Source organism: Phascolarctos cinereus, unplaced genomic scaffold (genome assembly GCF_003287225.1).
Source record: "Phascolarctos cinereus isolate Bilbo 61053 unplaced genomic scaffold, phaCin_HiC Scaffold_726;HRSCAF=1367, whole genome shotgun sequence".
Taxonomy (NCBI): domain Eukaryota; kingdom Metazoa; phylum Chordata; class Mammalia; order Diprotodontia; family Phascolarctidae; genus Phascolarctos; species Phascolarctos cinereus.
Window position 1 is genome coordinate 180,885,143 of NW_027556098.1, and position 21,787 is coordinate 180,906,929.

Genomic DNA, 21,787 nt, shown 5'->3' on the forward strand with positions numbered 1-21,787 from the left:
CTGGGGAGGGCGGGGCTTTCTAGGAAGCCTAAACTGATGCTTCTTTCACTTTGCAGAGCAACTAGCAAGGGGAAAGTACTGAGCAGGTAGGTAATGGACGCCCCCTCCCCAGAACCTGGGATTCTACCCCCTTTCCCAGGATATAGTGCCTTTGCTGATGGTGTGCTTGGGTTTCCCTCTAGCCCTCCCACGCTCATCCCCACCCCCCACCGAACCCTCCAAGCAAGTCGTGCTGTTCAAGTTCAGGCTCTAGGGCTCACATATGTCTCTGTCTCTTCAGGGAGACCCCAGCAGACTGGGTATGGGGCCTCATATTTCGTTCTCTTCCTGATGGCTCACTGCCATGTTTCCCATGCCCTCGACACCCCCATCAGCGCTGGGACAGAAGGGGTGCAGCTTCATTCCTCCTGCTCAGAGTTTCTTGCGGCTCTTGAAGTCTGGTCTTTCTGGAGGCTCGCCCGCAGGAGTCATTTAAATCGTATGGCCCTTCTGGGTCCTGCATGCGAGGTCCCCCAGAGTCTGGGATTACTCTTGGCGCCAAGGCTAGGAGTCTCCCTTTAAGAATTAGCATCTGCACCACTGGGCACTGGCTGATTGAGGCCAGCAGGGGTTCCTTATACTAAGTAGGGAGGGTGTGGCACTGAGAAGGAAGGAGAAAGTCTCTAAATCTGGGCTTTGGTTTGAGGGCTTAGACTCGTCTGTGTTTGAAAACCAGCTTTCTCCCACCAAGCTATTAACTTTCCTCCTAAGCTTGAGAGGAAGGGTTGTGCATTGGAAAGAACTCCGCACTTGGAACCAAGATTCGGAAAACCTGAATTTGAATTCTGTTTCTGAATCTTGGACAAATCACTTCCCATCTCTGGGCCTCAGTTTCCTCTGTTAAATGAGAAGCAAGTACTTCTTATGGAACCTTCCAGCTCTAACTTTCTGAGAACTTTGGCTTTGTTGCCCAGGCCTTGTATATTTTGCCCATTTTGGATGATCTGTTTACTGTTCAGTCCCTTCCTGTTCTTTACCTAAGTGCTGCCACAGGGGCAGAGTTCTTGTTCCAACCTGATCTACTAATACTGCAGGTTCTGTTATTCAGGACTTTCTGCAGGGTCACTCCCTGTTCTGATTGCTTTTTTAAAAATTTTTTTTAATTTTTAGGCAGTTGGGTTAAGTGATTTGCCCAGGGTCACACAGCTAGTAAGTGTCAAGTGTTTGGTCTGAGGCTGGATTTGATCTCAGGTCCTCCTGACTTCAGGGCCCGTGCTCTTTCCACTGAGCCACCTAGCTGCCTCTCTGATTCCTTTTTGCAGGCCCCACCAGCCTTACCTAGGATTGTTCCTGATTACATTCTTGCTGAAACTTGGGGCTGGATATTTAGAGCTGACTTGGAGGTGTCAAGGGGAGCAAATGTGTGCTCATCCACTGGCTGGGTTCTCAGGGTGAGCCTAGGTTTACTGTATTAAGGTAATAATTCACAAATATTTATATTAAACATTTACCATGTATCAAGACAGGTAGGTGGTGCAGAGGGCCAAGCTTGGAGTCAGGAAGACTCTTCCTCAGAGAGTTTAAACCCACCTTCAGACACTTACCAGCTATGTGATCCTGGACAAGTCCCTTAACCCTGTTTGCCTCTCAGTTCCTCCTCTGTAAAATGAGTTGGAGAAGGAAATGTCAAAGCACTCCAGTATCTTTGCCAAGAAAACCAAAAATGGGGTCAAGAAGAGCCTGACACCATTGAACCTGAACAACAAAAACTGTGCTGGGCACTATACTAAATGCTGAGGTTACAAGGAAAAGTGAAAACATCTCCTGTTCTCAAGGAGCTCATTCTGAGAGGGGAAAAAAAATGCAAATAACTAGAAGTTATTTATTAAAATATTACTAAATACTCAATAAAAACTGCTATTAAATATTAAAATAATACTAAAATAGAAGTTAGGGCTGAGCATGGAGGGCCAAGGAATTGTGCCACAGGTTTTCAGAGGGGTAGAGACACTTCTCATGAATTTTCACTCTCTTGGTGTCCTGGGGAATTTTAGCCAAGGTTAGCAATGAGTTCTTGGGATTGTTTTGACCTTTTAGTGTTCACTGAATGTTCAAAGTTGTGTCTTAGCTATTTTTTCAGAATTTTTTAAGTAAGCAAGGATAGCACTATTCTTTCCATAAGATTTTAGGGTGCCTGTGGAAAGTCCTTTTGTCTTCCCCTGAGATCCCCCAGGGGAGAGATATAGGTCAGGGACTCATCTGTGGCTCATGGTAGAAAAGAGGCTGGGAGAAGACTTAGTTAAGCATGACAACCCTTACTATACCCAATAGGATTCTGTATTTAGAAGTGTCAATTCCTGAAATAAATCAAAGCCACTAGTTGAGGAATAAAGTTTCTTTAATTGAGAAACCAAGATAGGTTCCAGGGTACAAACCTGCCACCCTGGGGAATGGCCCGGCAGCTAACTCACTGGAAAAGGTTCTGTCAGCAGGGGTGTAGAGGAGTCCAAGCTGGGTTGAAAGCAGAAATAGTTTATTGGGAGGAAAATTAGACACTAGTGCCAGTGGTCCCAATTACAGAAGAGTCCATAGCTTAGGATAGGCCCGGAGATTTATCCGTGAAAACCACATAGGGGAGGTTCAGGGAGTGCCTGGGGAAAAGAACGGACAATCTTTCCCAAGAAAAGGTGGACATGGAAGCAGGATGCTTTGAAGCAACAATTGATTACAAAACTGGTTGGAGCCAGTTGGGGGAGGGGAGAGAGTAGTTTACAGTTCAGCAAGTTCAGCCAGTGAACACTGGTAAAGGAGTCTGGGAGTGAACAACACTATGGCTCCCTGCAGGCTCTTGATTGGCTGCGTTCAGCAAACAGGCTTACTCTGTGTCCAGTGTACCTGCTTGGTAAGGTCACTCATAGAAAACAGACGTGTCAGTCTCAAGGGCACTTCCATAGTTCTTATACTTTGAGAAGAGGGGAAGGAGGTAGAATGAGGTAGCCAGGCCTGGTCCTGCCACCTCAGTGGCCCTTGGCAATTCCTTAGCAAGGAAACCCACTTCATTCTGGCTCTTTTGCACTTTATGCCTTGAATCACGATGGAAGGGGGCAAGGACATTAGTAGCTGAACTCCAGCTTAATTTAGGTTTCTTTACATAGTAGAATCTCTGGGTAGGGGGACTTAGGATGCCATTCAGTCCAACATAATCATGAATAAATGTCTTCAGAGTAGGAATGTAAAAACATTACTAAAATTCTGACATTACTGGATCATTAAGGGAGTGGCAAGTAACATCTGGTATTAATAATTTTCTGCCATTATATTAGCAATTTTCTGTCAGAAGATAATCTCAGGAAGAAATCCAAGGACTGGAGGTAGAAAGCAAGGTGGGCAGAAGAGTTGGATAAAGATCTGTGGTAGCAAAAAAAAAAATGTGGTAAATATTGTCATCAAAGTATAGTGCAGATGACCTGAAAGATGACATCAGTGAGGAGACTGAGCCACATCACAGATTTGACTCAGACATTTCAGTCTTCTAAAGATGTGCTGGAACTCTTTTCTTCTCCTCTCCTTCCCCAACCAGGACAGCTAGTATGTTTTTGACTTTCTTTAATGATAATTTCATCCTTCAAAAAATGGAAAAACCAACCAGGGGAAGTCCATTTTGAATCTGACTCTCACCAATAAGGAAGAACTGGTTGAGTGGGTGGAGAGGACAGAAACTTTGGTGGGGAAGTGATCATTCCAGCTTAGAATTTGTGATACAGAAGTAGAAAGCCAGGCAGAGTATGTCACATGCTCTAGATTTTAAGAGCAGACTTCAAGGGGTGCACAGACAGAAAAGGTTGAATTTCATGGCCCAGATTTCTGCAGGTTTTCCAAAGTAGTTGGAAACCTCTTAAATCTATTGGAGATTCCTTTTAGACTGTGAGGTCCTTAAAACCAGGAACTATCTTGCTTTCCAAACTTGTATCACAATGCTTTGTACACCCAGTAAGTACTTAATGAATGCTTTGTTGTTCATTCAACCGACCATTGTTGATGACCTCAATCCAAGACTGCTCTCAAAAATGAAATTCTTCAATGATTCCCATCAGGAAGACAAAGGGGGATTGTCTAAAGAAAACCCCTATAAGTGCTTGGAGAATTTTTCAAACAACCTAGATTAAAAAAAATAATTGTAAAGAAAGTGAAAGTAAGGTCAGGAAATGAAGAATGAATTCAAAAGAATGCCTTTGTCCTGAAAGAATAACATTCAAGAGTGCTGAAACATGTATTGAGCTGACACTGGTGAAAAAAACTAAGGATGACTCCCCCACCTCCAAAAAAAAAAGAGTAAAAATCTGGCTTTTTTTAGGATTTAGGTCATAGCTTAGTAAGACCCAGAGAGGATAGTTCAGCAGTAACACACTTTCTTTGGAAACAACCACATACCTACAAATAGAAATAAACACTTTTTTGAATTAAAAGTTCCTCCCTGAATAAAGGAGGGACCGCCCACTTATGTCATCAATCACCATTTTCCCCCTTCATTTACCAGTTCTGAGGCTGAAGCCCCTACTTATCTTCCAGGCTTTGTGGGTCTCTTATGTGTAGCAGCTAGTATACTTCTATTAGTAAGTAAGACTCACTGTGCCTAAGTGAGTCACTGACCTGAGGTTAGGGGAACTTGACTCTTGGGCTGTCAGATTGAATGGAGATGTGTCTATTGTCTTTGACCTCTTCTTTCCCTCTTTCCTGCCACCTTTGCCTGCCTTCTAACTGATGGGTTGTTTCTGGTAGAAGATTCTGGTTCCAATAAAAAGTGGTTGACAGTGGAGTGGAAACAACATCTATGGATTACTTCAGATTTCACTTTACTTTTTTTAAACAGAGTTTCACCATGGAACACGCTTGTGGTCTTCTCACCCGCTGCAAGCAGCCAGGTAAGTACCAGGAGTACAAGCAAAGATGAGAAAAAGGAGAGAGAACTCCAGAAGTATGTAGCCCTTCTGTGGAGTCTTTGGGGGTGAGAATTGAGGACTGAAGTGCATTTCCTTCCTCCAGTGCCTCTTAAGAGCATCTCGGTGGCTGTGTCTATCTGTGAGTTTGTGGCAGATGTGTCTGCAAGCCTAGACTACAAGAATGAGGAAGCAGCTCCTGTGGAAGCATTCTTTGTGTTCCCCATGGATGAAGACTCTGCTGTTTATAGCTTCCAGGCTGTGGTGGATGGGAAGAGTATAGTGGCAGAAATACAAGAGAAGCAGCAGGTAGTGGGGATGGCAGGGCAAGGCTCCCCTTTGCCTTCTCCATGTTGAACCAATATGTTTTATTGTAGTCTCAGCTGGAAACACTGAGTTGCTTTTGTCCTCACTTGAGGTGCTGTTTTGCCCTTGGTATTCTCTTCTGTAAAACGAGGGGAATGAGCTAGGTAGTCATCAAGGGGCTTTCTGACTCTAATTCTCTGTTTCTTGACTGAAAGCATTTGGAGAGAAGTCAGCCTGAGTGGCTGTTCCTTCTGCCCTCAAGCCTGCTATCTTTTTCTCTCTGACTGCCTCCCCTAAGCAGTTATGTCTTCTTTTGCCTCTCTCCCCAAAGCCTTTTTTCCTCTTCTCCTTGTTCCCAAGATTTCCTCATTCCTGCTCTTCCTCTTGCCCCTCAGGCCCAGGAGAATTATGAGGATGCCATTTCCCAAGGCCAGCAAGCCTTCCTTCTGGAGCAGGATAGCAGCTCTGGTGACATCTTCAGCTGCAGTATAGGAAATTTGCCCCCTGGCCAGAAGGCTGCTGTCACTCTGAGCTATGTTCAGGAGCTGTCCTTGGAGGCAGATGGGGCTGTTCGCTTTGTCCTGCCAGCCATTTTGAATCCACGCTATCTCCTGCAAGGTGAGGAGCCTGGCCTCCTCCAGTAGCAAGGGGTTGGGGATTGTGGATGGAAGAACAATGGGGGCATCTGGTTCTACCTGGATCCTGTGGCCTAGGGGAGAAAAGGGCCCTCTTAGTTCCTCCTGGGATCAGCACTGTGTGGCTCATTGCAGAGTCAGCTGAGACAGACAACATCACCTCTGAAGTCCCTCGGGTTCCTGGCAAGGAGCTGCCTTACACGTTTAGTGTTAGTGCCAGTGTCTGCTCTCCGCATGGCATTGAGAAGGTCCAGTCCAACTGTCCTCTGAGTCCCCTGCAGTACTTGGAAGATGACAAGAAGGTTGCCCAGGTAACTAACTAGGCAGGAAGCACCATTGCCTTGGTGGCCCTGCCCACTTCCATACCTCAAACCCTTCCTTTTTATTTCCAAGTACTGTCCAGTGTTCTGAACTCACCCATAAGATGGTCATATTTTATCCTCTCTCCATCCTTCTAGATCTAGACTTTTCTCTTTTCATACCAACTCCATCCCAGAACTCCATCACTCCCCAAATAGGAAGTTAACTATCCAGCCCCTTCTTGTCACCTGGGAATCCAGAAGAAGCTCCTGAGATTTCCTTCTTGTCTTAGCATTACTGTGCTCTACCTCATCTTCATTCAGGTTTCCTTGGCTGAAGGGCATCAATTTGATCGGGATGTTGAGATTCTGGTTTACTACAGGGAGGTGAACACACCCAGTGTCTCTGTGGAGCTGGCCCAGGCTGATGCCAAGCCAGGTGAGCCAATCTCAGGAGCTTGCTCACCTTGCTGAGCATATACCTCCCAAGCATGCTGACGCTTGGCAGAGAGGTATTGAAATAGCTGTAGGATGGTTGTCACTATTGTATGCAGTGGTGATCTCAGGGATCCAAAGAGGGATATTTATTGACTTACTGAAAGAGAATAAGGAAGGATTTCATTATTATACCAAATGTAGAAATGCTAAGGTTTAAAGAAAAGAACAAAGTTACTGTTCTGACTGTTGAATATTATACTATGATACTTTGACCTAATTTAAAATCATAATGTACAGTGACAGACGCAGAATCTCAGAACTGGAAGAGATAGTAAAGATCCTACTGCCTAATGCAGGATTTTTTGTAGAAGCTATTGTTTAAGTATGGCATCCCTGCCATGTACTTGCACAGTTGGTTTTGTTGGTAGGACCTTACATTTTATCCATCTTCCATTCAAGGTGATTAGATGGGGCACATGGTTCTAGCTGGATGAGATCTTTTGGAAATCTCTCTTGTGATGTGTGACCAGCCTAGTTGTTTTAGTCCAATATAAATCTCTCATGTACTTCATATAATGTCAAGGGATTTAGAGGTATAGCCTGTACCTGATGGCTTCTTGTCCTATACAGTTTTTCATTGGCAATTTTGTAAGTTGTCTTAAGTCCTTTTGCAACTAGGATAAAAATGCAAACCAAAAATAAAAGTTCAAGGTGTAATAATTAAGCCCTCTCTCCTCACTCAGCTCCTTTTCCACATCAGGTGGCCTGTGGTCTATATTTTCGTTTTTTTTTTTTAATATATTTTTGCCTCTTGGTAGGTTCCCTGATGGGAGATCCAGCTGTAATGGTGAGTTTCTACCCTAGTATCCCTGAGTGTCAGGGAGAGAACACTGGTGAATTTATCTTCCTCCTGGACCGCTCAGGGAGCATGTCCTTCCAAATGAATAACAAAGAAGGGGCCCAGAAGCGCATAGATAGTGCCAAGGTACCAGTTTCTTTTCCCTATTATGCCCCCTTTGCATGTCTTTTTATTTTTCAGGAGTGAAAATGGAACTTTTGGGCTTAAATTAATCTTGTAAGGCACTGACTATGTCCTTGTGATGGGCTGAATTTGAATGTTACCACTTTAACATAACTCACTGGGACTGGCGTCATGAAGGGGAGAACAGGGTGAGACCTGAGTGTCACAGGGATGGAAAATGGTGACTTTATTTTTTGAAAATCTCTTCTCACTCAGGAAACTCTGGTCCTGCTGCTGAAGAGTTTGCCCCTTGGCTGTTTTTTCAATATCTATGGATTTGGATCCTCCTTTGAATCCTTCTTCCTGTGAGTCTCTGTCTAGAGTCACAGAGGTGGGGAGGAGGGTGGAGGTTAAAAGGGGAAGTGCTAAGGAAGCTATTACAAATGATATAGTTGCAGAATTTGTGAAGAGGTAGTATAAGACCTGTCTTTGGAGCTGGGATTTATGAGAGGGGCAGGAGGCTTAAGTTCCTTTTACACTGTTGGAAAATGTCTCTTATGGAACTCTCTTGTGTGTGTGTGTGTGTGTGTGTGTGTGTGTGTGTGTGTCTCAGAGAGAGTGTGGAGTACACACAGCAGTCCATGGAGTTGGCTGTGCAGAGAGTAAAGGCTCTAGAAGCTAACCTTGGAGGGACTGAAATCTTAGAGCCACTGAAAGACATTTATAGCAAATCCTGCAAGCCAGACCACCCTCGGCAGGTGAGGACCTGGGACTGGGAGAAAGAGAGATACAAGTCTTGTTTTGTTGATGGGTCCTTAGCATTAATGCTGTCTGAAAGCAGCAGTGATCAGGTGTTTTGGAAGTATTGGTTCAAGTGACTTGTCCAGAGTCAACCAGCTAATAAGTGTCTGAGGCTGGATTGGAACTCATGTCCTTCTGACTCCAGGGTTGGTGCTCTATCCATTGCCCCTTTTTGCTGTCTCATATTAAATCAAGAGTAAAAAACAGACTGGGGAGGTCTGAGTCTCTCCTCCCATAAGAAGAATCTCATCCTTTGCTTTAAGAATAAGACCTATCGGCTGTACAATATCACCTGAAAATTCATATAGCTATTTATGATATAATTGAAAAATGATCTAAATGATATATAAATGATATTTATATAATTTATATTATTTGATTCTTACAACAACATTTTAGGTTAGTCCTACAGATCTTATTATGTCCACTTTAAGCTGGGCAAAGTAAGATTTTGGGTTTCATGAGTTGCTCATGGCCACAGAAATAGTTAGTGATAAAGATGGCTTTGAACTCACATCTTTACTGATGGACTACAAGTCCATCATTCTTTCTATTCCCCCCCACTGCCTCTCCACATCTTGCAGGGTTGCTCTGAAAGGTCCCACTCACAGAAGACCTGACTCAGCAGTTTAGGAGGCTCTGAAACCTCCCAGGTGCCCTGAATGAACCACCTACCTCACACTTGTGGAGATAGTTTGAAGTGCTTAGCACAATGTCCGGCACATAGTAGGTGCTTCATAAATGCTTATTGCCTTCTCCCTGCTACAGCCCCATACTCCAGCTCTAATTTCATGAAGTCTGTCCTTATAGATCCACAGTAATATAGACCTGAACTGTGAGGTAGCCTGATCTATGTTGGGACACCTGCTTTAGTTTGGGTCAGGGGAGCCCTGGGCTGAGGAACCTGACGTGGCTTTGACAGGCTCTGTGGCTGCTTGTCTCCCTCTGCAGCTCTTCGTCTTCACAGATGGAGAAGTTGGTGATACATGGAGGGTCGTTGCTGAAGTTCAGCGCCACAGCCAGAATCACAGGTATGGTTTTCGGGAGTCAGCCTCTGACACATACTTACTCACCATGGGTCTGGGCCTCAATGTCTTCATCTGTAATATGAGGGATTTGGGCCAGACGGCCTCAGAGGTTTCTTCCTGCTCTCCATCTATGATTCTGTGGTGATCATCTGCAGATGGCTGGGTACCTAAAGAAGGACTGATCCCTAACAGGCCTCCACACCCTAAAGCTTTTGTCCTCTAATTCCCCACAGAAGTATGAGTCAGGAACCCTTTCCTAAAACTTCCTCTGGCCAGCCTGCTGTCTTCTCATTCCAGGTGTTTCTCTTTTGGAATTGGAGAAGGGGCTTCCACCAGCCTTGTTAAAGGCATTGCTCGGGCAGCTGGGGGCACTGCAGAATTCATCACGGGCAGGGACAGAATGCAGCCCAAGGTGGCATGGTTTTCTTTTTCTCAAAAGCATCTCTTCCAGACTGAGGCACCACAGTAGCTTTCTGAACACAGATATGTCCTTGTCCCCATGTCCTGTGCAGTAGCATTTTGTGTGTTGAGGTGCTTGGGAAATGTGCCTGGGTGGGTGAAGTGGGAACTTTCCCTTTCTGGGCCTTGGGACTTTGCAGCTATAGATCTGAGAGCTCTTGAATGTGGAGCAGGCATGACCCCACTGTGTGTTGAAAGGGGACCAGGATGTTCCCTGGGAAAGGCCCAGGTCATGACAGACAGAGTCTGAAGGGACATGAACATGAAGGGGATGAAAGGTACAAAGACTGGAGCTGGCCTCAGAGACCAGGACCTTTCCTTGCTTCCCTGGAGGTTCTGGCTCTACAACTTGGACTTACCTTCATGATTGACTGGCAGTATCCCACTATCCCAATTTTCCTGTCAATGACCAAAAGAATTGGAAACAGATTGCTGTGATGTATTCAGGAGTTTGGAAGGGGGTTGAAGCCTGGTTTCTCACATGACCAAGAAGGAGGAAATATCTTCTCTCTACTTAATTATCCTCTCTCATGAAGTCTCTTTCCTTCCCCTTCAAGCTCTACAGCTTCCATTCTGTTCCCCCAGGCCCTCCGGTCCCTCAAGCGGGCCCTGCAGCCAGTGGTACAGGATGTCTCCCTGACCTGGACTCTGCCCCCTGGGCTGGAGACTACCTTGCTCTCTCCTCTTCCTCCTGTCATCTTCAGGGGTCAGAGGTTAATCGTCTATGCCCAGTTGAAAGGGACAAATGCAGTAAGTCCCCATTCCTACTTTTGGGTCCCATGGTTGTGGTAGCAGACGTCCAAACTCTGTCCTGGGATTTTCCTTTTCTGGCACTAGGTGGGCATGTGGGCTTACCCAGAGGATGGCATGTGGAAGGGAGGAACCAGAGCTCTCATTTCCTTTCCTTCTTGTGTACCTGGACCTTGGTAATATCTTTTTCCTGAACATTACTCCATTCTGACCTAGTGGTATATGTAGAACAGAGTAATCGTTCTGTAGTCCAAGGATCTGTGTTCAAATCTCACCTCAAATGCTTATGATCTCAGACAAGTCACTGAGCTCCTTTGAGCCTCTTTTCCCAGCTGTGTAAAATGAAGGGGTCAGAATGGATGTGGTCTGAGATCACTGCAAGCTCTAGAGCTGTGATCTTATGCTGGTGATTTAGACCTCTGTACTCCATTAATGGACTACCTACTGCTTGACCTCTCTGCCTATCCTCTTCCAGTCCAAAGAGGCAGCAGGTGAGGTATGTCTTCAATACAAGCTCCAAGGTGAAGGCTTCAGGGACACAGTGCCATTCTCTGTGAATGCCAAAGGAGATGACAAGTAAGAATCCTTGGTGATCCCTCCCTCCTTTTTCACCTGCCTGTTGTTGAGACTTCTCTTCCTTCTTTTTCTCATTAATCTCTCTCCTATGAACCCATACATCTATTCTTTCTTATTCTCCACTTGCTTTCCCTGGTTATTTGGAATCCTTAGGAATTGGGGGTTAAGACCACCTTCCCCGGTGCTCATATGTAGTTCAGAAGATTGTCTCTTTCCAGACTTACCATTCACCGCCTGGCTGCCAAGTCCTTGATCCAGACCCTTGATGGAAACTTACAGGATGCTGCAGAAGTGAAGAGCAAAGTAGTGGATATTAGCCTTCAGTCCGGAGTTGTCTCCTCTCATACTGCCTACATTGCTATCAATAAGGAGCTCAATCAGCCCATTCAGGGGCCCCTAACTCGGAGGGATATTCCATTGGCTTTTACCTATTTCCGTGCCTCATACCGGCCTCAACCAACGCGTCAATTATTTGGAAAAGGTATTATTTGGATCTGAGCCCCTTGACTTATATTCTAAAGATAAAGAGGTCATATTGGTGTTTTCTGCTGTTTTAGATTTTGGAAATCTTGGCTAGCATTTTTAGATACTTTATTTGAGCAGCTTCCTGATTCAGTGGGAGGGGGGAAGCATCTCTTGGGGGAGATAGAAAATCATAAAGAAGAAAGTGGAGGGGGAAGAAATATTAAGAAGCAGAAATCTTAGAGATCAACGAAGTCATACTTGTTGAAATTATAACCATTTTATTCCTGTATCCCTTAAACTACACTTATGTAGATGGGTACAAAATTTTGTGTAGTTGAGTATCATGTACCAAGATATTGGGGATACACTGAACAGCTGGTGTAGGGGAGAACTCTGACACTTAATAGAGACAGAAGACGCTGATGCAGGTGAGCTTGATGACTGGAATGATAACTGTCTCTGCGACTCAGACTCTTCCACAATGATATCTGCCTGAGGTAAGATTCCATTTTTTTGTTTTATTTTGTATTTTGGTTTTTTCCACCTTTAGCATTTTCCCACAATGCCTGCCTTCTCTCTGGAAAGAAGAATGCTGGCATGATTGCAAAATTGAAAGGACCTCTTTTGAAAATGGCATCTCCCCAACATAAGTCAAGGTTCATGCTCTCAGAGGATTCCATGGATAGAGGTGAGGAGGACTCTGACTCTGCTTTGTGTCATTACTACTTTGTATGCTGCAAACCTCTTGTTCCAAATGATTATTTCTTTGAGGTTTTACCTCTGAAAAGTATTAGGCAAGGGAAGGAAGTTGATTTGTCTCTATATTACCACTGTGGGCCTTGCTTGGCTGCCTTGTTCCCTGGTTCCTTATATCATTTCTTCACAATGATGTACTCTTTCTCGTGGTTAAGCCTCAGCTCTTTCTTCTCCTCTCTTCTCTGCTCCAATTTTCACTAGACTTTCAGTAAAAGGAGAGGATTCTTGTTTGTGGAGGTTGGCACCAAAAAGCCCCATCCTTTTCGTGGATCTGGTATCACAGATGTGTCTCAAATGCTCCTTAGTATGTGATCAGTGAGGTTTCAGGAGTCACTAAAGTTTATTGAGAAGGGAAGTCATGTGGTGAGGCCTACATTTTAGGAAAATCACTTTTGTAGTTTTCTGGAGCTTTAATTGCAGTGGAGAGATACTTAAACAGAGAGACTAGTGAGGAGGCAATGCAGTAATCCTAGTGACAGTGAATTTGGTTGATGACCATGTAGGTGGATAGAAAAGGAATAGAGTGCTATGGGAGGTAGACGCGATCAGATTTGGCAAGTGATCTGGCTGTGTGTGGTAAATAAGAGGAATTGAGGATGACTCCAAGATCATAAATCTGTTGACTGAAAGGGTGGCTGTGCCCTCAGCAGAAATAAAGAAATTATGAAGTAGGATGGATTTGGGAGAAAGATATGAGTTCTTTTTTGGACATGTTGAGTTTGAGATGCCTACAGGACATTGAGCTTAAATTGTTGAATAGGCTTTTGATTATATGAGACTATAGCTCTAGGAGGGAGATGAGGGCTAAAAATATAGATCTGGGCATGATGTGCATGGAGATAATTAAAGCGATGGGAGCTGCTTATATCAGTTACTCAGTATAAAGAGAAAATAGAAGGCCTTGGGTAGAACCTTTGGGTATAAACACAATTAGGGATCCTTTTATGAATGATAGTCCATTAAGGGAGACTGAGAAGTTTTGGCTAGATGGACAACAGGGTCATAAAAATTGCTAAAATTATAGCTATTCATTCCTGTAACACTTAAATTGCAGTTATCTAGAAAAGTGAATATCTAAGAAGATAAGAGTCCCCACAGTGTTAATTATTGCAGATAGGTTGAGAAGGATTAGGATTGAGAAAACTCTATCTGATTTGGAAGTTAAGAGGCCATTGGTAATTTAGCCAGTACCAGATTGTTTTGATAATTACTGCTTTATTAACACAGTTTGAGATCTGGTACAGGGCGACGGAGCCAAGATAGCAGAGTGAAAGCAGTGACTTGCTTGAGCTCTCCCCCAAACCCCTCCAAATACGTGTAAAAAAAATGGCTTTAAACAAATTCTAAAGCAGCAGAACCCACAAAAAGACAGAGTGAAACAAATTCCCAGCCCAAGACAACCTGATGGTTGATTGGAAAGGTGTATCGTGCCTGGCAGGTAGAGGAGCGCGATTTGGTGTGGGTGTGCAGGCCACAACGAACCTGGAGCAGGCCTCAGAGTGCTGAATTGTGGACAGCTGTGGCAGTTTCCAGACCTCTCAACCCACAAACACCAAAGACAACTTAGAAGGTCAGTGGGAAAAGTATGTTTCTGTGGTGAGAGAAGAAGCACGGTGGTTTCAGCTCCAGTCCCCGAGCTTGGCCCTGGGGTGGCACCTGCCTCCTGAACTTCTGGCCCACAATTGAGTGGGTGATCAGAGGGAGATTGCAGGGATCTCTCTGTTGGTGCAGGATTCTCTTGCTTTGCCTGTGCTTGGATCTAGGTCACAGTTCTGGGTCCTGGGGCGAGGAGGAGTGCTGGTGTGGTGGAACTTGTAGTGGCTTTGTAGAGAGAATCCTCCTCACGGTTCCAAGACAGATAAGAGTTCTTGTGGTCAGTCATAGACCAGAGCACAGGCCAGGACAGGAGTAAACACCTCACCCTTGATCATAGCACCTTAGAAGAACTGAAAATTTACAGGTCCTTAAAAGTGTCTCTGAAAACAGCTGTACAAAACCCTGAAGCTTGGAACAGTACATTCTCCACATTGGAAGCAGACCTCTACCTTAATAAAGAGTTTACAACTCAAGTAATTGGCTGGGATCATGACCAAACCTCGCAAAAAGAATCAGACCATAGAATCTTTCTTTGGTAACAAAGAAGATCAAAATATACAACCAGAAGAAGACAACAAAGTCAAAGCTCCTACATCCAAAGCCTCCAAGAAAAATATGAATCAGTCCTAGGAGTTGGAAGAGCTCAAAAAGGATTTTGAGAAGCAAGTAAGAGAAGTAGAGGAAGAACTGGGAAGAGAAATGAGAGTGATGCAAGAAAATCATGAAAAACAAGTCAATAGCTTGCTAAAAGAGACCCAAAAAAATACTGAAGAAAATAATACCTTAAAAAATAGCCTAACCCAAATGGCAAAAAAGGTCCAAAAAGCCAATGAGGAGAAGAATGCTCTAAAAAGCAAAATCGGCCAAATGGAAAAGGAAGTCCAAAAGCTTACTGAAGAAAATACTTCCTTAAAAATTAGAATAGAGCAATTGGAAGATAGTGACTTTATGAGAAATCAAGATGCTGTAAAACAAATCTAAAAAAATGAAAAATTAGAAAACGGTGTGAAATATCTCATTGGAGAAACAACTGATCTGGAAAATAGGTCCAGGAGAGAGAATTTAAAAATTATTGGACTATCTGAAAGCCGTGATCAAAAAAGAGACTAGAGATCTGGTACAGCTAGACCACCTTTCTTCATACTTTTTTTTTCATTGATTACCTTGATATTCTTGACCTTTTCTTCTTCCAGATGAATTTTATTTTTTTTTTCTATCTTTGTGAAATAATTTTTTGGTAGTTGGATTGGTATGACATTGAACAAGTAGATTAATTGCGGTAGAATTTTCATTTTTATTAAATTGGCTCAGCCTACCCATGAGCAATTAAAATTTTCTAGTTGTTTAGATCTGACTTTATTGTTTTGAAGTATTTTATAATTTTGTTCATATAGTTCCTGGCTTTGAGTTGGTAGGTAGACATTGCCCCCCAAATATTTTATATTGTCTAGTTATTTTATTTTTTCAGTTTAATGTTTTATCTTCCCCTGTTACATGTAAAACATATAGTTTAACATTCGTTTTTAAAATTTTGAGTTCCAAATTCTCTCCTTCCCTCCCCAATGCCTTCATTGAGAAGGCAAGCAATTTGACTTAATTATACGTTAATTATTTTCAATGGAATTTCTTTTTCTATTTTTCTTACTGTTGGACTTTGGTAATATATCGAAATACTAATGATTTGTTCAGATTTATTTTATATTCTTCCACTTTATTAAAGTTGTTAATTATTTCAGCTAGTTTTTTAGTTGATTCTCTAGGATTCTCTTAAGCATATCATCAGATCATCTGCAGAGTGATAGTTTTGTGTCCTCATGACTATTCTGATTCTTTTAATTTCTTTTTCTTCTCTTATTGCTATAGCTAACATTTGTAGTATAATATTGAATAATAATGGGGATAATGGGCATCCTTGCTTCATATCTGATTGTACTGGGAAGGCTTCTAGCTTATCCCCATTACAGATAATGCTAGTTGATGGTTTTATATAAATATTACTTATTTTAAGAAAGGTTGCCTTCCTATACTTTCTAGTGTTTTTAATAGGAATTGATGCTGTATATTGTCAGAGTCTTTTTCTGCATCTGTTGATATGATCATATCATTTCTGTTGGTCTTTTCATTTATGTAGTCAATTATGCTGCCAGTTTTCTTTATTGTACCAGCCCTGGTATATTCCTAGTATAAATTCTACCTGTTCATAGTGTATGATCCTTGTGATATATTGCTATAATCTTCTGGCTAGTATTTTGTTTAAATTTAAATTTTTTTTCACCAATATTTATTAGGAAAATTGATTTATAATTTTCTTTTTCTGTTTTCACTCTTCCTGGTTTAGGTATTAGCACCATAATTTGGTAGGTCTCATTCTCTGCCTATATTTTCAAATAGTTTATATAGTTATTGGGATTAATTGTTCTTTTAAATGTTTGGTGGAATTCACTTGTGAATACATATGGCCCTGGAGATTTTTTCTTAGGAAGTTCATTGATGGTTAGTTCAATTTCTTTTTCTTAAATGGAATTATTTAAGTATTTAAGTAATTTAAGTATTTCCTCTTCTATCAATATGGGCAACTTTTATTTTTGTAAATATTCATCCATTTCATTTAGATTGTCAGATTTATTAACATATAATTGGCAAAATAGCTCCTATTAATTGTTTTGATTTCTACTTCATTGGTGGCAAATTTGGCCATTTCATTTTTGATACTGGTAGTTTTGTTTTCTTCTTTCCTTTTTTAAGTCAAATTAACCAATGGTTTATCCATTTTATTGTGTTTTTCCCCCATGAAAATCTGCTTCTAATCTTATTTATTATTTCAGTGGTGCTCTTACTTTCAATTTTACTAATCTCTCAGTTTTCAGGACTTCCAGTTTGGGGTTTCATTGAGGATTTTAAATTTATTTTATTTTATTTTATTTTTTAAAAGGCAATTGGGGTTAAATGACTTGCCCAGGGTCACACAGCCAGTAAGTGTCAAGTGTTTGGGCTGAGGCCGAATTTGAACTCAGGTCCTCCTGACTTCAAGGCCAGTGCTCTATCCACTGCGCCACCTAGCTGCCCCTACTTATTTTTAATTTTTAACCTTAAGCAAGGTTGTTTTTTTTTAAAAGTTTGCATACCCAGTTCATTGAACGGTTCTTTCTCTATTTTATTGATGGAAGCAATTAGAGATATAAAATTTCCCCTAAGTACTGCTTTGTCCTGTGTCTCATAAATTTTGGCATGTTATCTCATTGTTGCTGTTCTCTTTAGTTAAATTATTGATTGTTTCTGGCATTTCTTCTTTGACCCACTTATTCTTTAGAATTAGATTATTTAGTTTCTAATTCATTTTTAATTTATCTTTTTACTTTATTGAATGGAATTTTTATTGTGTTACGATCTGAAAAGGATGCATTTAATATTTCTGCTTTTCTGCATTTGGTTGTGAGGTTTGTATGTCCTAATACATGGTCAGTTTTTGTGTAGGTGCCATGTACTGCTGAGAAAAAAGGCATATTCCTTTCTAATCAATTTTCTCTAGAGAGCTATCATATTTAACTTTTCCAGAATTCTGTTCACCTCCTTAACTTTTTTCTTGTTTATTTTGTGATTAGATTTCTCTAGTTCTGAGAGAGAGAGGGTGAAGTCACCCACTAGTATAGTGTTATCTATTTCCTCCTGTAACTCATTAAACTTCTTCAAAAATTTAAATGCTGTAATCTTTGGTGCATATCTGTTTAGTATTGATATTACTTCATTGTGTATGGTACCTTTTAGTACATTTTGTTCCCTTGCTTATCTCTTTTAATTAGGTATATTTTTGCTTTTGCTTTGTCTGAAATCATGATTACTTTTTTTTTAACTGTAGCTGAATCATAATACATTCTGCTCCAGCCCTTTACTCTGTACGTCTCTGTTTCAAATGTATTTCTTATAAACAACATATTGTAGCATTCTGGTTTTTAATCTATTCTGCTATCCACTTCTCTTTTATGGGTAAGTTCATCTCATTCGTGTTTATAATAATGTTATTTCCCCAAGTGTATATTTCCCTTCATCCTATTTTTCCCTTGTTTATCCTTCTTCTTCTCTTCCTTTCACTCTGTGCTTCTTTAGAAATGTTTACTTCTGATCATTGCCTCTTCCAATCCACTCTCCCTTCTATCAACCCCTCCCTCTTCTTTTATCCCCATCACTTTTTACTTCCCTATGGGGTAAGATAGATTTCTATATCCAACTGAGTTTGTTATTCCCTCTTTGAACCAATTCTAATGAGAGTAAGGTTAAACTTTGACTACCAGCCCCCATCTTCGTCTCCATTCTAATAACTCTTTCATGCCTCTTTTATATGAGATGATTTACCCTATCTCCCCCTTCCCTCTTCTCCTAGTACAATCTTCTTTCTCTCCCCTCAATTTTTTTTTTAGGCTATCATACCATTATAGTCATCTTACATCCACATCTTCTATCTATGAATACTCCTAATTGCCCATACAGTGATAAAGTTCTAAGAGTTATCACCTTGCCATGTGGAAATATAAACAGTTTAACCTCATTGAATCTCTTATGTTTTCTCTTTCTTGTTTCTCTTTTACCTTTTCATGTTTCTCTTGAGTCTTACATTTGAAGATAATTTTTTTATTATTATTAAGCTCTGGTCTTCTAATTAGGAATGCTTGAAACTCCTCTATTTCATTAAATAACCATTTTTTCCCCTGATAGAATATACTCAGTTTTGCTGAGTAAGTGATTCTTGGTTGCAATCCTAACTCCTTTGCATTCCAAAATATTGTATTCTAAGCCTTCTGGTTCTTTCATGTACAAAAGGCTAGATCATGTATAATCCTGACTGTACCTCCACAATATTTGAATTGTTTCTTTCTGTCTGCTTGCAGTATTTTCTCCTTGACCTGGGAGCTCTGGAATTTGGCTGTGATATTCCTTGGAGTTTTTATTTAGGGATCTCTTTCAGGTGGTGATCAGTGGATTCTTGCCATTTCTGTTTTATCCTCTGGTTCCAATATATCCGGGCCATTTTCCTTGATAATTTCTTAAAATATGATGTCCACGCACTTTTTTTGATCCTGGCTTTTTCTGGCTGTCCAATAATTCTTAAATTATCTCACCTGGATTTCCAGGTCAATTTTTTTTAATAAATAAGAAATTTCACATTTTCTAATTATTTTATTCTTTTAATTGTTTTATTGTATCTTGATGTCTCATAGAGTCATTAGCTTTCTCATGCCCAATTCTAATTTTTAAGGAATTATTTTCTTCAGTGAGCTTTTGTACCTTTTTTTTTTCAATTTGGCCAATTCTATTTTTTTAAGGAGTTATTTTCTTTGGTGAATTTTTGTAGATCTTTTTCCATTTTTTGTTTCTTTTACCAAGCTGTTGATACTTTTTTCATGATTCTCTTGCATTACTCATTTCTTTTCCTCATTTTTCTTATACTTCTCTAATCTGCTTTGAAAGATCCATTTTAAATTTTCTAAAAATAAATGCCAAAAATGTCTTGACATATAATTGGGAAAAAATAAAATACTACTAAAATTATCATTAGGGGAAAAAATAAAAGTATTTTTAAAGTTCTTCCATGTGTTCATTTTTGGGCCTGAGACCAGTTTACATTTTTCTTTGAGGCTTCACATGTAAACATTTTGACACTGTTGTTCTCACCAAAGTTTGTGACTTGATCTTCCCTGACACCATAATAACTTTATATACTCAATTTCTTTTTTTTTGCTCATTTTTCTGCATATTTTTATGACTTTATACTTTTATTTGAGTGTCGGGCTCTGTTATTGTACTGTCCTATGCAGTGCTGGGTCTCTGGAGCCTGGCTGCCAACTTTCTCTGGGCCTCAGGGCCTAGCTCCTGACTTACATTGGGTAGGGGGTGGGCTCACTGTTGGCTGTCTGCAGGCAGGGTCTTGCTGCTGTGTGGCTTCAGAGTGGGAGCATCACTACTTATTAGCAGTGAGGGTAGGGCCTAACTGATGGCCTGCACTGGGGGCAGACCCTTTCTATCTTGCTGGTCTGGGACTCCTGGCTTGTAATGGGGTGGGGCCTACCTGGTAGATTGCTCTGGGGCTCAGCAAGGCCTTGGTGGAATTGTTAGAGGCAGGGGAGTTGGTGTCTGAAGCCCTTTGGATATGAAGCCTCCAGGCTCTCAAACCAAAGTTACTGCAAGGAACCCTCTCCATTTTACCCTCCAAATGTATCCTGCTTTGTGTCTAGTAGGTCTTTATAAAATGACATTTTCTGGGGGCAGCTAGGTGGCACAGTGGATAGAGTACAGGCCTCAGAGTCAGGGGGACTTCAGTTCAAATCTGGCCTCAGTCATATAACACTTACTAGCTGTGTGACTCTGGGCAAGTCACTTAACCCCAATTGCCTCACAAAAAAAATAATGATAAATAAAAAAAAAAGAATTTGGAATGACATTTTCCCTCAGCTGCCATTGGGGTGTGAGTGATGCTGAAGTTTAATATCTATTCCCGCAGACATATCCCCTCCAAGTCTCCACTTATGCAGCTGATTTCCCTCCAGAAGGCAGATGGGTCCTGGGAACTGGATGAAGCTCTGGCCTCAGTCCTGGGAATGAGCATTCAGAGTGCATTGGCTGCATTGCCTGATCAGGTAAGGTCCCAGAGAGAGGAAGGCATAGGGTGGCATGTTTAGGAGGGGAAGAGCAAGAGAAAGAGGGCAAGAAGAGCAATCCAGCTTTGGACAGAGTGATGGGAGCCATTGCCCATTAGGTGTGGTCTGTGACTGAGAGAGGTTGATGGAAATACTTTCTAGCCCTTAAAGCTAGATAATTCCTCATGTATCAGTGCTCAGTAAACATTTGTTCATTGAAGAGAGCAATAAGGACAGGGAACTAGAAGGAGAAGTAGATAATCAATCTGGGATCACTTATTTCTATGGTCCTAGAGGGGCTAGGAACCTTCCAGTGGTTTTTCTGGGGTACCCTGACCCTGGGGCCTTGGGTTCTGTATATTCTCTAGAGTAAAGATGTCCCAAGGTGGGCCACTATCTTGGCTGTGCTGTGGATGCACAGCTCCAGTTGGGACGAGAGAGAAGAATGGGAACTCCTGGAAAGGAAGGCTGTGGCATGGATCCAGGCTCGATCTGGTAAGGATACTGCCTTGAGGACCTTTTTCCATATACATCAGGACACTTGCTATTCCCTCAGGATACAGCTTCATGAGCTTGACTAGGGTGGGAGATGGAGGGATTGATGGACTGATTCCTTTCTGTTCCACTTTTTTGGTCTTTCAACTCAGAGGAAGGCCTCATAGGTAGTGAGACACATAGAGGAGACACGAGAAGGTTAGAAATGCCTATGGGAAAGGCTGGTGGGATATCAAGAATTCTCAACAGAGTGGCTCTCTTCACATTCCTTCTGCCAGGTTGCTAGCATCACTCCTCCCACAGATGCCCTCAGGTTAGGCTGAGACTGATCTAACAGCTATTCACTCCTCTGGTTTCAAGAATATTGTACCTCAGAAGTGTTTGTGGGTCCAGGAAAAGTGAAAGGGGAATTTAAGGTATGAGAAAAGAGACAGAGTGTAACTCTTGGTGGGGATATGGAAGTGCCTTCTGTTAAACATAATAAATGCTTAATGAATGTTTGCTAGAGCTAGAAATGGTTGGGGGAGGGCAGAATGGGAGTAGGGTTAGCTAGGTGGTATAGTGGACAGAGGGCTGGCCCTGGAGTCAGGAGGATCTGAGTTCAAATCCAGCCTTACTCGCTGTGTGACCCTCAGCAAGTCACTTACTTAGCTCTGTTTGCCTCAGTTCCTCATCTG

General features: G+C 41.8%; 1 protein-coding gene across 4 annotated transcripts; it reads left to right on the top strand.

Annotated features, from left to right (window-relative positions):
- Positions 1-20,615, top strand: LOC110207266 (von Willebrand factor A domain-containing protein 5A-like). 4 transcript variants are annotated; one of them, XM_020984895.2, is made up of 16 exons: positions 1-86; positions 4,850-4,901; positions 5,023-5,225; positions 5,618-5,840; positions 5,993-6,168; positions 6,481-6,595; positions 7,413-7,579; positions 7,832-7,920; positions 8,169-8,313; positions 9,308-9,387; positions 9,682-9,796; positions 10,429-10,593; positions 11,069-11,169; positions 11,388-11,650; positions 12,185-12,322; positions 20,480-20,615. In XM_020984895.2, the coding sequence occupies exons 2-16, from the start codon at positions 4,859-4,861 to the stop codon at positions 20,512-20,514; spliced, it is 2,058 nt and encodes a 685-aa protein (XP_020840554.1). In that variant the 5' UTR covers positions 1-86; positions 4,850-4,858; the 3' UTR covers positions 20,515-20,615. The 4 variants fall into 4 exon arrangements, with proteins under 4 accessions (XP_020840554.1, XP_078003037.1, XP_020840555.1 ...); XM_078146911.1 differs by lacking the exon at positions 20,480-20,615 and adding an exon at positions 16,325-16,532; XM_078146910.1 differs by lacking the exon at positions 1-86 and adding an exon at positions 4,570-4,592.
- Positions 20,616-21,787: the final 1,172 nt, after the last annotated feature.